This window comes from Schistocerca nitens, chromosome 4, assembly GCF_023898315.1.
Source record: "Schistocerca nitens isolate TAMUIC-IGC-003100 chromosome 4, iqSchNite1.1, whole genome shotgun sequence".
Lineage (NCBI taxonomy): Eukaryota > Metazoa > Arthropoda > Insecta > Orthoptera > Acrididae > Schistocerca > Schistocerca nitens.
This window is the reverse complement of record NC_064617.1, coordinates 856,263,541-856,278,735: the sequence shown is the minus strand read 5'-3', so window position 1 is coordinate 856,278,735 and position 15,195 is coordinate 856,263,541. Positions and strand designations below refer to the sequence as shown.

At 45.8% G+C, this 15,195-nt stretch overlaps 1 protein-coding gene across 1 annotated transcript in view; it reads left to right on the top strand.

The window, feature by feature from the left end:
• LOC126252616 (testis-specific serine/threonine-protein kinase 1-like) overlaps positions 1-7,103 on the top strand; it is a 118,211-nt gene extending 111,108 nt beyond the window's left edge. The window contains exons 4-5 of the mRNA XM_049953518.1: positions 6,801-6,947; positions 6,996-7,103. Of these exons, the coding sequence (XP_049809475.1) occupies positions 6,801-6,947; positions 6,996-7,103 (255 nt within the window). The remainder of the gene's footprint in view (positions 1-6,800; positions 6,948-6,995) is intronic.
• Positions 7,104-15,195: the final 8,092 nt, after the last annotated feature.

The following is a 15,195-nucleotide window of genomic DNA, read 5'->3' as shown; positions in this document are numbered from 1 at the left end:
CCGTTCTGGAATGGTGCGCGACTAGGTGTGCCGCTACTGCACGATAACGCCCATCCCCGTATCGCAGATGTCGTAACGCAGAAATTATGCCAACGCAAGTGGCAGTGTTTCGAGCAGCCGCCCTAGCGTCCTGATCTCTCCCTATGCGGTTGTCGCGTCTTCAGTCTCTTAAGAAAGGCCTTTAAGGATCGGCGACTCCTGTCGGAGGAGGAAGTGCAGCAGATAGTTACGGATTTATTCACGCTGCAGGACACAGTGCTTCACCGAAAGAGTACCGTGAACCTAGTGCGTCGGTGGGATTATTGCCTCAGTGCTCACGGCGATTTTTCCTGACTGACATACCGATTCTGGACTGTACGGCCATCGAACGCAAACTTTTTGATCACTCCTTACAGTGTGCTCACCCCATATGTTCCCATTCTCGGGTCTCATAAATGATATCATAACCGGTTACGACTTCTTAGAAAGTCATCATAAGCTGTTCTGTTTGGAAAGAAAAACAAAAGTGGCGCCGTAATATTCTAAACCGAAAACTAAAAGTGGCTTTCGTACACAGCTATACTCCCTTGAATGCTGAAATCACGAAAAGGAACAAAACCCCAGGTCCTATGGAATCCCTATCACAATCTTTACCCAGGTCACGGCTGAGTTAAACCCTCTGTTAACTATAATCTATCGTAGATCCCTCTAACAAATAAACTCTGGCCAGATGTTGGAAGAAAGGACAGGTCACACAGGTCTTCATGAAGGGTAGCAGAAGTGACGCAGAAAACTGCAGTTTAATATTCTTATCATCCATTACTTGTAGAATATTAGAACATGTTATGAGCTCAAACATAGTGAGGTATCTCGAACAGAACGAGCTCCTCCATGCCATCCTGCATGGATTTCGAGAAGATAGATAATGTAAAAACCAACTCGCACTTTCCTCATACGACGTACTGGAAGCCATGGATCAAGACAGTCAGGTAGATACAATATTTTTCGATTTCCGAAATGCATTTGAATCGTACCACACCTCCGCTTACTAAGAAAAGTACGATCATATGGAGTCTCAGACGAAATAAGTGACTGGATTGGGGGATTCATAGTAGTGAGAACGCAGCATGTTATCTTGGATGGAGAGGCACGGCAGATGTAGAAGTAATTTCAGGTGTGCCCCATGGAAGTGTGTTCGGACCCTTGTTGTTCATGTTCCGTATTAATTTCCTTGCCGACAATATTTATAGTAACCTCAGCGTTCTTGCAGATGGCGCAGTTATGTACATCGAAGTAGAATCTGAACGAAGCTGTAGAAATATTCAGTCAGACCTAGATAAGATTTCAAAATGGCGCTATGATTGGCAGATTTCTTTAAATGTCTAAAAAAATGAAATTGTACACTTAACAAAACGAGAAACATAGTATCCTATCAATACAATATTAGTGGGTGATAGCTGGATTCTGAAAACTCATACAAATACTTGGGTGTAACACTTACAAAGGACATGAATTGGAGCGATCACATAGGTTCAGTCGTGGGTAAAGCAGGTTGCAGACTTTGGTTTACTGGAAGAATACTAGGGAAATGAAGTCAGTCTACAAAGGAGATTGCTTACAAATCTCTCGTGCGACTTATCCTGGAATATCGGTTCTGTACCAGATGGGACTACGAGGGAATATCGAACGTGTACAGAGAAGGGCGCGCGAATGCTGACAGGTTTCTTTGACACTCCGGGAGAGTGTCACTGAGATGTTGAATGAACTGATCTGCCATATTCTTAAAAAAAGGGGTTCAAATGGCTCTGAGCATTATGGGACTTAACTTCTGAGGTCATCAGTCCCCTAGAACTTAGAACTTCTTAAACGTAACTAACCTAAGGACATCACGCACATCCATGCCCGAGGCAGGAATCGAACCTGCGATCGTAGCGTTCGCGCGGTTCCAGACTGAAGCGCCTAGAACCGCTCGGCCACAACGGCCGGCACGGCTAGGTCACTAGCGTTTGTAGAAATGAAAAAAGACAAGGAAGTCGACATGAAATGCTGCGGACAAATGCGATATGCGACGAAACCGAACGACGGACCTGACGTATACCTTTTATTGTGCCACTTACTTGCAGTTACCATTATCAGCGAAGTGGTTATCGCCAAGGGTGAACGTGCATCGTTTTCCTTTCAATCCTTGCTCTGAGGGGGATAACCAGGCTGCCAGCTTATTGATGTTCAGGGTATCTAATGATAAATCAATAACTAAATATACAATCCTAAAACTGGGAATATACAAGGTATATCAGAAAGAATCAGACAAGTTTTAAAAAATTATAAGTGTTATGTTATTTGAGATATATGCGTGGAGAAAACTCATGAGTTTTACGTGATTCTCGCTATGTAGCAGCAGTGTCTGCCGACTTCAGTTCCAGTGAAAATGGTGTCAGGACAACAAAAAGCGTTTTGTGTTATATCTTTTCCACAGTGCGGATCATTAGTAACTGTTCGGCGTGACTTTCGTACTAGGTATGGCGTGGATCCCCCTACAGCACAAAGTTTAGACGATGTCAAGAACAATTCCGAGAAACAGGTTTTTTGCGCACAGGGAAATCGCCGAGCCGTCCCCGAGTGTCTGCCACAGACGTCGGACGTGTCCACCATAGATCCACAAGGAGTCCGCAGAAATCCGTTCGCTATGCAGCTCGACAGCTCAACATGACATCGATGTCCGTCTGGTGTGTGTTCAATCGACGTTTACACATGAAACGGTACAAAATTCAACTACTGGAAGCTCTTCGTGAAGGCGACAAACAACAACGTGTGGAGTTCTGTAATTTCATACTTGGCAAGATGGAGGATCGCTGTTTTTTCCACGCTTAGTGTTCAGTGAGGCTATATTGCATTTAAATGGAAGGGTGAAAAGTTATAATGTGTGAATATGCGGTACGGAACAACCATAAGAAGTTGTGCAACATGAGAGGCACTCTCCAAAATTAAATTTGTTTTGTCCTCTTTCAAGGGAAAAGGTTTATGGTCCATTTTTCTTTGCCGAGAACACTGTTACAGGAAGCACATATCTCGATATGCTTGAGAACTTACTTTTGCCACAGTAGGAGACTGATTCGAACAACTTCTTTTATCAACAGAATGGTGCGCCGCCACATTGGCATCTGGAAATGCGGGAATTTTTAAAACAAAGGATTCATGAACGATGGATCGGTCGCACTGGACCAAATGATTCAGCCTTACATTACTGGCCTCTAAGATCACTGGACCTGATTGTATGTGATTATTTCATGTGGGGGTCTATATAAGACGCTGTTTATGTGCTACGCTACCATCAACAATGAACTAACTAAGACATCGCATAACACCAGCTGTGGAAGCTGTAGCTCAAGACACGGTCGCCGCAATGTGGGAATAGTTTGAATATCGCATTTACATATGCCGTGCATCTCAGTGGGGGCATATTTAATATGTATGATGTTGTTGTGGTCTTAAGTCCTGAGACTGGTTTGATGCAGCTCTCCATGCTACTCTATCCTGTGCAAGCTTCTTCATCTCCCAGTACGTGCTGCAGCCTACATCCTTCCGAATCTGCTTAGTGTATTCATCTCTTGGTCTCCCTCTACAATTTTTACCCTCCACGCTCCCCTCCAATACTAAATTGGTGAGCCCTTCATGCCTCAGAACATGTCCTACCAACCGATCCCTTCTTCTAGTCAAGTTGTGCCACAAACTCCTCTTCTCCCCAATCCTATTCAATACCTCTTCATTAGTTATGTGATCTACCCATCTAATCTTCAGCATTCTTCTGTAGCACCACATTTCGAAAGCTTCTATTCTCTTCTTGTCCAAACTATTTATCGTCCACGTTTCACTTCCATACATGGCTACACTCCATACAAATACTTTCAGAAACGACTTCCTGACACTTAAGTCTATACTCGATGTTAACAAACTTCTCTTCTACAGAAACGCTTTCCTTGCCATTGCCAGTCTACATTTTATATCCTCTCTACTTCGACCATCATCAGTTATTTTGCTCCCCAAATAGCAAAACTCCTTTACTACTTTAAGTGTCTCATTTGCTAATCTAATTCCCTCAGCATCACTTGACATAATTCGACTACATTCCGGTATCCTCGTTTTGCTTATGCTGATATTCATCTTATATCCTATTTTCAAGACACTCTCCATTCCGTTCAACTGCCCTTCCAAGTCCTTTGCTGACTCTGACAGAATTACAATATCATCGACAAACCTTAAAGTTTTTATTTCTTCTCCATGGATTTTAATACCTACTCCCAATTTTTATTTTGTTTCCTTTTCTGCTTGCTCAATATACACATTGAATAACATCGGGGAGAGGTTACAACCCTGCCTCAATCCCTTCCCAACCACTGCGTCAATATGTATGAAAAGGTACAAAAAAAAAAACCTTTTAGAGTTTCCTGTTCATCAGAAAACTAAATTCATTGTATATGTTTATTAGCTTCAGAAATATAGAAATATGGTAATATAGACGTGATTCTTACATATACACCCTGTATTTGCAATGTGCAGCTGATTCTTTTTTTATTTTTTTTTTATTTGGTTGAACACTGATATGCTCATATTTCTTGCAACAATATGTCAATATATCGATAATTTTTCTCGATATGTCATGGGCTGACGATGTTTCTTAAATATCGATATATTGAGTACCCGATGTTACTAGAAATGTCAACAGTCCCAGTGTTGGGTGCATGGCACAGTAGTGTGGTACTCCGGTGTGCGCAAGTGATGAACGCAGACTTCTTCGCGGTGGAGCTTAAAATCGATATATCTGGTACCCGATGTTTTTAGAAATGTGAACATTCCCAGTGTTGGGTGCGGGTACAATAGTGTGGTACTTCGGTGTGCGAAGGTACTGAAAGCGGACTTCTTCGCGATGGAGCTTAAATATCGATATATCGGGTACCCGATCTTTTTAGTAATGTCAACAGTGCCAGTGTTGGGTGTGGGTACAGTAGTGTGGTACTCCGTTGCACACAGGTGCTGAACGTGGACGTCATCGTGATGGAGCTTAAATATCGATATATCGGGTACCCGATCTTTTTAGTAATGTCAACAGTGCCAGTGTTGGGTGCGGGTACAGTAGTGTGGTACTCCGTTGCACACAGCTGCTGAACGGGGACGTCATCGCGATGGAGCTTAAATATCGATATATCGGGTGCCCGATGTTTTTAGAAGTGTCAACAGTCCCAGTGCTGGGTGCGGGTAGAGTCGTGTGGTACTTCAGTGAGCGCAGGTGCTGAATGCGGACTTCTTCGCGATGGAGCTTAAATATCGATATATCGGGTACCCTACGTGTTTAGAAATGTCAGCAGTCCCAGAGTTGGGTGCGGGTACAGTAGCGTGGAACTTCGGTGTGCGCAGGTGCTGAATGCGGACTTCTTCACGATGGAGCTTAAATATCGATATATCGGGTAGCCGACGTTTTTACAAATGTCAACAGTCCCAGTGTTGGGTGTGGGTACAGTAGTGTGGTACTCCGTGGTGCACAGGTGCTGGACGACGACTTCTTCGCGATTGAGCTTAAATATCGATATATCGGGTATGCGATGTTTTTAGAAATGTCAACAGTCCCAGTGTTGGGTGCGGGTACAGTAGTGTGGTACATCGGTATGTGCAGGTGCTGAACTCGGACTTCTTCGCAATGGAGCTTAAATATCGATAAATCGGGTACCCGAAATTTTTACAAATGTCAACAGTCCCAGTGTTGGGTGCGGGTAGAGTTGTGTGGTACTTCGGTATGTGCAGGTGCCGAACACGGACTTCTTCGCGATGGAGCTTAAATATCGATATATCGGGCACCTGACGTTGTTAGAAATGTCAACAGTCCCAGTGATGGGTGCGGGTAGAGTTGTGTGGTACTTCGGTATGTGCAGGTGCCGAACACGGACTTCTTCACGATGGAGCTTAAATATCGGTATATCGGGTACCCGCCGTTTTTAGAATTGTCAACAGTCCCAGTGTTGGGTGCGGGCACAGTAGTGTGGTACTTCGGTATGTGCAGGTGCCGAACACTGACTTCTTCGCGATGGTGCTTAAATATCGATATATCGGGCACCTAACGTTTTTAGAAATGTCAACAGTCCCAGTGTTGGGTGCGGGTAGAGTTGTGTGGTACTTCGGTATGTGCAGGTGCCGAACACGGACTTCTTCGCGATGGAGCTTAAATATCGATATATCTGGTACCCGAAGTTTTTACAAATGTCAATAGTCCCAGTGTTGGGTGCGGGTAGAGTAGTGTTGGTACTTCGGTGTGCGCAGGTGCTGAATGCATACTTCTTCGCGATGGTGCTTAAATATCGATATATCGGGCACCTGACGTTTTTAGAAATGTCAACAGTCGTAGTGTTGGCTGCGGGTATAGTAGTGTGGTACTTCGGTGTGCGCAGGTGCTGAATGCGGACTTCTTCTCGATGGAGCTTAAATATCGATATATCGGGCACCTGACGTTTTTAGAAATGTCAACAGTCGTAGTGTTGGCTGCGGGTATAGTAGTGTTGTACTTCGGTATGTGCAGGTGCCGAACATGGACTTCTTCGCGATGGTGCTTAAATATCGATATATCGGGCACCTGACGTTTTTAGAAATGTCAACAGTCGTAGTGTTGGCTGCGGGTATAGTAGTGTGGTACTTCGGTGTGCGTAGGTGCTGAATGCGGACTTCTTTTCGATGGAGCTTAAATATCGATATATCGGGTACCTGATGTTTTTAGAAATGTCAACAGTCCCAGTGTTGGATGCGGGTACAGTAGTGTGGTACTTCGGTGTGCGCAGGTGCTGAGCGCGGACTTCTTCGCGATGGAGCCGCGCCTGATGCAGCTGACGCCGGACGAGAAGAACGCGCTGATGGAGGCGCGCGCGACGCGGCGCCGCAAACCCGGCGGTTCGATGGACATCGCGGCGGTGGCGGCGGCCAAGGAGGCGGCGCGTGCTGCGGAGGCGGGGCTGCCCGAGGTGCACATGCTGCAGGCGCCCGCCGGCTCCTCGCCCAACTTCGCCAAGCACTCCGTCATGGCGCCCAACCTGCGCACCCCCGAACAGTCCGAGACCTCCTCCGTCTCGCGCAACGTCAAATAAACACTATGCCCAAACCGCAACGCTCGCCACGTCCTCTTCATTCCCGTCACGCCCCACGCACTCCGACGTGAACGCGAGCCGATGACCGCGTACATTGTGCTAACAAAAGCATCCGTAATCCCGCTACGCAACGCCCGGCTGACCGCTGGCTGTCACGAGAGACGGACCTGCCACTACGAGGGTGATTCGGACAAAAACCTTCAGTGGTGCTACACTGAAGAGCCAAAGAAACTGGTACACCTTCCTAATATCGCGTAGTGTCCCCGAGATCCTGTTTAAACTCAGAGAGTAATCCTGCAGAAGCTCTGTAGTTATTCTGGATGTGTCTGATTGTCCTGCTGCAATTTCCCAAGTCCGTGAGAATGCACAATGGACACGAATGGATACAGGTGATCTGACAGGATGCTTTCGTACGTGTCACCTGTCGTCGTATCTAGACGTATCAGCGGCACCATATTACTTCAACTCCACACGCCCCACATCATTACAAAGCCTCCACCAGCTTGAACAGTCCACTGCTGACGTGCAGGGTCCATGGATTCGTGAGGTTGTCTTCATACCCGTACACGTTCATCCGCTCGATACAATTGAAACGAGACTCGTCCGACCAGACAACATATTTCCAGTAATCAACAGTCCAATGTCGGTGTTGACGGACCCAGACGAGGCGTAAAGCTTTGTGTCATGCAGTCATCAAGGGTACGCGAGAGGGCCTTCAGCTCCGAAAGCCCATATTGATGATGTTTCGTTGGATTGTTCGCAAGCTGACACTTGGTGGCCCAGCGTTGAAATCTGCAGCAGTTTGCGGAAGGGTTGTACTTCTGTCACGTTGAACGATTATCTTCAGTCGTCGTAGGTCCCGTTCTTGCAGTATCTTTTCCCGACCGCGGCGAGGTTATGGTTGTTTTGGTTGCATATGAAGTACCACTCCACTGTGTGTGTCTGCCTTAAGAAAGCGCCAGAGGTTTACGTGTAGTTGAGGGTTTGGGGTTCTGTGCGTGTTTTCTGTGTGTACGTTTGTGTTTGGTGTTTTATGCGTGTGTTATTGGTCCCTAAAGAGGCGTGTAAGGATTAATTCTGGGCGTTTGTGAGAAGCTTCTGGTGGTTCGTTTGCTAAATTTTGTATGAGAAAGTTGGGTGAAGTTTGTATTGTTTCATAAGATTTGGTGGATTTGTCTTGATTAAGTGTGTAAATGGTTGTTCGGCCTAGGAAGTGTGTTGGGGACTTATCTACCAGCGACTGAGATGACACGGAAAACTTTGTCCTGGAGACTTTTTCAGTCGGGTTAGCGTGTGTCTGACGCCATAGACCATACCTCCGAGCCGTACAGGATGACTGGAAGTATGAGCTGCCGCGAGGGGAGGAGTTTGCACTGGATGGTTATTCCGTCGCCTTTTAGCAGGGGATATAACTTACAGAAGATGGCGCAGCCTTTGTTTGCTGCTGTGGTGAGGTCCCTGTTGCATGTTACGCGTCGATCTATTTCGAGGCCCAGGTAAATAACTGAATTTCTCCAAGTTATCTCTCTGCCGTCAGTGGTGAGCTGGCGATCAGTGAGCTTGATTTTAGGAGTGAAATACACTCATGCTCATAAATTAAGGATAACGCTGATTCATGGTGAAACAATGCTCTGGTGGACGGTTTGCGGGTTTCAATCACCTCGTGATATGACCATGCAGTGCATTTGACCTGCGGTCGTCGCACAGTGGCGCTGGCAGCAGTCCACATACGCAGGGGTGTGTTGGAGCATGTCAGAGTACGGTGCAGCGAGTAAGTGTGCTGACATTTTCAGACGTGCTAATGGTGACTGTGTGTTGAAAATGGCTCAAAGAACACATATTGATGAGGTTGTGAGAGGTAGAATACTAGGGCGACTGGAGGCTTGTCAAACACAGCAGGTCGTAGCACGGGCCGTCTGTGTGCCATAAAGTGTGAGCTCAAGATTATGGCAACGATTCCAGCAGACAGGAAACGTGTCCAGGCGCTACAGCACAGGGCGTTCACAGTGTAGAATACCACAAGAAGACTGATAGCTCACCATCAGTGTCCGCAGACGACCACGGATTACTACAGGTAGTCTTGCTCGGGATCTTACCGCAGCCACTGTAACGATTGTCTTCAGACACACAGTCTACAGACGACTGAACAGACATTGTTTATTCGCCCAGAGACCTGAAAGGTGCATTCCACTGACCCCTGGTCACAGGAGAGCCTGTAGAGCCTGGTGTCAAGAAGCACAGTACATGGTCATTGGAACAGTGGTCCCAGGTTATGTTCACAGACGAGTCCAGGTATAGTCTGAACAGTGATTTTCGCTGGGTTTTCATCTGGCGTGAACCAGGAACCAGACACCAATCCAATGTCCTTGAAAGGGATGTATATGGATGTCGTGGTTTGATGGTGTGGGATGGGAGTATGATTGGTGCACGTACACCCATGCATGTCTTTGATGGAGGAACTGTAGGAGGACTGGTGTATCGGGACGTCATTTTGCACCAGTATGTCCGCCTTTTCAGGGGTGCAATGGGTCCCACCTTCCTCCTTATGGATGATAACGCACGGCCCCACCGAGCTGCCATTGTGGAGGAGTATCTTGAAACAGAAGATATCAGGCGAAGGGAGTGGCCTGCCTGTTCTCCAGACCTAAACCCAATGGAGCACGTCTGGGATACTCTCGGTCGACGTATCGCTGCGCGTCTTCAAACCCCTAGGACACTTCAGGAGCTCCGACAGGCACTGGTGCAAGAATGGGAGGCTATACCGCAGCAGCTGCTCTACCACCTGATCCAGAGTATGCCAACCCGTTGTGCGGCCTGTGTACGTGTGCATAGTGATCTGTCGGGGTACATGCGCAGGAAACAGTGGCATTTTGTAGCACATAGGTTTCGAGACGGTTTTCTCACCTTATCATCAATACCGTGGATTTACAGATCTTTGTCGTGTGTGTTCCCTATGTTCCTATGCTATTAGTGCCAGTTTTGTGTAGTGCCACGTTGTGTGGCACCACATTCTGCAATTATCCTTAGTTTACGAGCATGAGTGTAGATCGCCTGGCACTTGGTAGGATTGATCTTTATTTTCCAGCTGTTGCACCACTACGTTATCTTATCGAGAAGTTGGTGGAGGTGGCTGTGTATCAGGAGGAGGCTGCGACTGCTTCTGTATATGGCGGTGTCATCCGCATAGAGAGCAATCTCTCCGCCAATCTGTCTATGGATGTCATTCGCATGACCTAAAACCGAACCTTGCGATACTCCCGCCGCAATCCGTCAAGTCTGGACTTCCGTTCCTAACGAAGAACTGGGTCATGTAAGGAAGGAGTCTATGACCCAATCTGATCTAGTTTGTAGATTAGGTTATCGTGACAGAAGCAGTCAAATATTTTTTCTATGTCCAGGAACATTGCTCCGCTTGCTTCTCTCCTTGCCCTGGCCAGACGAATGTGTCCTACCAAGCAATTTCCGGCCGCGGCGATGCCGGAGATTTAATGTTTTACCCGATTCCTGAAATTCACGGTACACTCATGAGATGGTCTACGCGAAAATCCCCACTTCATCGCTATCTCGGAGATTCTGTGTCCCGTCGTTCGTTCGTGCGTCGTCTATAACACCGCGTTCAACCTCACTTAAATCTTGATAACATGCCATTGTAGCAGCAGTAACCGATCTAATAACTGCACCAGAACCTTGTTCTCATATTTAACTGTTGCCGACCGCAGCGCCGTATTCTGCCTGTTTACATATCCCTGTATTTAATACGCATGCCTGTACCAGTTTCTTTGGCGCTTCAGTGTATAATACACGGGGTACCAAAAAGAATCATCAGATTTGGCACGTCAATATTTCTGAAACTAATAAACATATACAAAGAATTTTGTTTTTCGATGAACGGGAAACTCAAAATGGTTTTTTTTTCATACATTTTCATAGGTGTTCAGTACGTCCCCCTTGCGATGCACGCCATATGTCAATGTAAAACTTTGAACATAGCTGCAAAGGTTCAGTGACCGTGTCAGAATTATATTGTAACAAATAAGCCCTCGGTCACAAATATTAAGCCAAAATTGACCAGGTTTCGACGCTACTATGAGCGCCGTCTTCAGAATTAGACTAACTGTACTAAAACATTAGGTATATAGTACATTAATAAAATTAAAGTTTGTACTGACTCGAAACGGTGCAGTACTTACAAGTCACATATTAAAAAAGATCTCGGCCGGAAAGGCGAAGTCATGAACACTTGTCAGATGGCGAGCCGCTAAGGGCTGCTCGTACTGTGGACAGGGGTTGCAACAAGTCTTGTTCGCCTTTCCGGCCGAGATCTTGTTTAATATGTGACTTGTAAGTACTGCATCGTTTCGAGTCAGTACAAACTTTAATTTTATTAATGTACTATATACCTAATGTTTTAGTACAGTTAGTCTAATTCTGAAGACGACGCTCATAGTAGCGTCGAAACCAGGTCAATTTTGACTTAATATTTATGACCGAGGGCTTATTTGTTACAATATAATATGTCAATGTGGTATTCAGATCGTTCTCACACGCGTCTTGAATTACAGCTTCTACAGCTGGTGTTATGCGATGTCTCTGTTCATTGACTCTTTTTGGTAACGGAGGCACATAAGCAGAATCTTATATAGACCCCCACATGAAATAATCACATACAATCAGGTCCAGTGACCTTGGAGGCCAGTAATGTAAGGCTGAATCATTTGGTCCAGTGCGACCGATCCATCGCTCAGGAATCCTTTGAATTAAAAATTGCAGCACTTCCAGATGCCAAAGTGGCGGCGCACCATCCTGTTGATAAATGAAGTCGTTCGAATCAGTCTCCAACTGTGGCAAAAGTAAGTTCTCAAGCATATCGAGACATGTGCTTCCTGTAACAGTGTTCTCGGCAAAGAAAGTGGACAAAACACATTTAATTTTGGAGAGTGCCTCTCATGTTGCACAACTTCCTGTGGTTGTTTCCTACCCCACATTCTCACCTTACGACGGGTCATCTTTCCATTTAAATGGAATGTTGTCTCGTCACTATACGCCAAGGATGGAAGAAAACATCCTCCATCTCGGCAAGAACGAAATTACAGAACTCCACACGTTCCTGTTTGTCACCCTCACGAAGAGCTTGCAGTAGCTGAATTGTGTATGGTTTCATGAGTAAACGTCGACGCAACGCAAACCAGACGGACATCGGGGGCATGTTGAGCTATCGAGCTGCATGGCGAACTGATTTGTTCAAAAAATGGTTCAAGTGGCTATGAGCACTATGGGACTTAACATCTGAGGTCATCAGTCCCCTAGAACTTAGAACTACTTAAACCTAACTAACCTAAGGACACCACACACATCCACGCCCTGGGCAGGATTTGAACCTGCGACCGTAGCGGTCGCGCGGTTCGAGACCCAAGCGCCTAGAACCGCTCGGCCACAACGGCCGGCTAACGGATTTCTACGGAGACTTTGTGAAACCACGGCGGATGCGTGCGACGCCTATGTCAGACACACGGAGCCGCCCGGCGATTTGTCTTTACAGAGAGGACACCATAACCAGTACGAAAGTCACGCTGAACAGCTATTACTGACCCGCACTGCGTAAAACATAGATCGCAAAACTCTTCCTGTTGTGCTGACACCATTTTTAATAGAACTGAAGTGGGCGCACACTGCTGCTACCTAGTGGGAAACATGTAAAATTCTTGAACTTGCTCTTTCCAACAGTAAGTTGTTCACAGAGGTATCTCAAATAACATAATCGTTATGATTTTTTAAAATCGGATGATTCTATTTGGTACACCCTGTATTTTTAATCGTAACAATGACCAAAAAAACGTAAGAGGTCTGTTCAAAAAATTCCAGAACATTCGGGATTTCGCGACAATGGTGTGTTGAAGCGAAATGCATCCCTGCACACGCCCGTGTTTAGTGTGTAACTGCCGAAAGTTTCATTGTTGTATGTCTGTTATTTATTGTACAGTGCTGTATCGAGTAGAGCGTTGTGTCGCACGGTTTTCGAATTTCGAGATGGACAGTTAGAGGAGCTACGCGTCTGCGTTAAATTTCGCGTGAAACTCAATTAACCTTTACAGACACATTCCAAATAATGCAGTAAGCCTGCGGTGATGAATGTTCAAGCTGTACTAGGTGTTACGAATGGTTCACACGGTTTGAAATGGTCGGACAGAAATTGAAGATGAACCTCATTCGGGACGGCTTTCGACGTCTACCGACAACAATCGTGTCATGAATGTCAACGAAATTGTGCTTGCCAAACGAAGACTGACTGTCTGAGAGATTGCAGTAGAATGTAAGATTTTAGTTGGATCATGACATGCAATCCTGACACAGCCAAGCCAAGTTCGTCCCATGGCTCATTAGTCAAGACCAGAAAGACCTTCCGGCTCGCAATCTGTCATGAACTTTTGGATCGCGCACATGAAACGTGCTACTTCGTCCTCCATACTCTGCAGACCTGGCCCTGTGGATATTTTTTTATTTCCAAAGTTTAGACCCCCGTTGAAGGGGTGAAGATTTGCACCGATAGACGAGATAAAGGAAATTCGCAGACGGCGCTTCGCAGGATCTAGCAAGAGGTGTACCAAGACGGCTTCCGGAAGTGGAAACAGCGTTGGGAGCAGTGTATGGATTATGGTGGAGAGTATTTCGTAGGAGACAATGCACAATAAATAAAAGGTAAGCGCAGAAAAATTTTGTGCACAAAGTTCCGGAACTTTTTGAAGAGACGTAGTCTCCCTGTTGAATGAACGTATTCCACCGCTTCAGAAGTACACTGATGAGCCAGAAGATTATGTTCACTGTCCGCCGCGAGATTCACTGGCTGCCTGGTTGCTCTTAGGACATGTGACGCGATAAGAGAGATACATCAGAAGAATAGAGAAGAATGTGAAATCATCCCCGAGCGACTGGAAAAAAGCGCAGGTGACATCAGCAGTAAGGGTGTAAAAGAACGGACCCGCAAAATTACAGACCATTATACCTAACCCCTTTTTGTTGCAGAATCCTTGAGCATATTCTTAGTTCGAATATAATAAATTTTCTTCACACTTAGAAGGTTACGTCCACGAATCAGCACTGTTTTAGAAAGCATCGCTCGTGCGAAACTGAGCTTGCTCCTTTCTCACATATACTGAGAACCATGTATGAAGGGCAACAGGCAAATTCCGCATTTCTAGATCTTTCGGAAAGCATTTGACACGGTGCCCCACTGCAGGCTGTTGACGAAGATACGAACATATGGAATAAGGTCACAGATATATCAGTGGCTCGAAGGCTTCTTAAATAATAGAACCCAGTGTGTTGTCCTCGAGGGAGAGTGTTCATCAGACACAAGGGTATCGTCAGGAGTGCACCAGGGAAGTGTGATAGGACCGCTGTTGTTCTGTGTATACAAAAATGTTTTGCCAGGGTGGGCAGCAATCTGCTGTTGTTTGCCGATGATGCTCTGGTTTACGGTAAGGTGTCGAAGTTGAGTGACTATAGGAAGATACAAGAGGGCTTAGACAAACTTTCCAGTTAATGTGATGAATGGCAGCAAGCTCTGAATGTGGAAAAATGTAAGTTAATACGGGTGAGCAGTAAAAACAAACCTGTAATGTTCGGATGCAGTATCACTAGTATCCTGCGGGACAGTTTAATTCGTTTAAATATCTGGTCATAACGTTGCAAAACGATATGAGATGGAACGAGCATGTAGAGAAGGCGAATGATCGACTATGGTTTACTAGGAGAAATTTAGGGAAAAGTGGTTCACCTGCAAAGGAGACCGCATGTAGGACGCTTGTGCGATCTGTTCTTGACTACTGCTCGAGTGTTTGGGATCTGTAATAGGTTGGATTGAAGGAAGACATCGAAGCAATTCAGAGGTTGGATAATAGATTTTTTACAGGTAAGTGCAACAAGACAGAGATGTTTCGAGAATTCAAATGGGGATCGCTGGAGGGAAGGAGACGGTCTTTTCGAGAAACACTATTGAGAAAATACAGAGAACCGGCATCTGAAGCTGCCTGCCGAACGATTATTCTGCCGCCAACATACACTACCGGCCATTAAAATTGCTACACCACGAAGA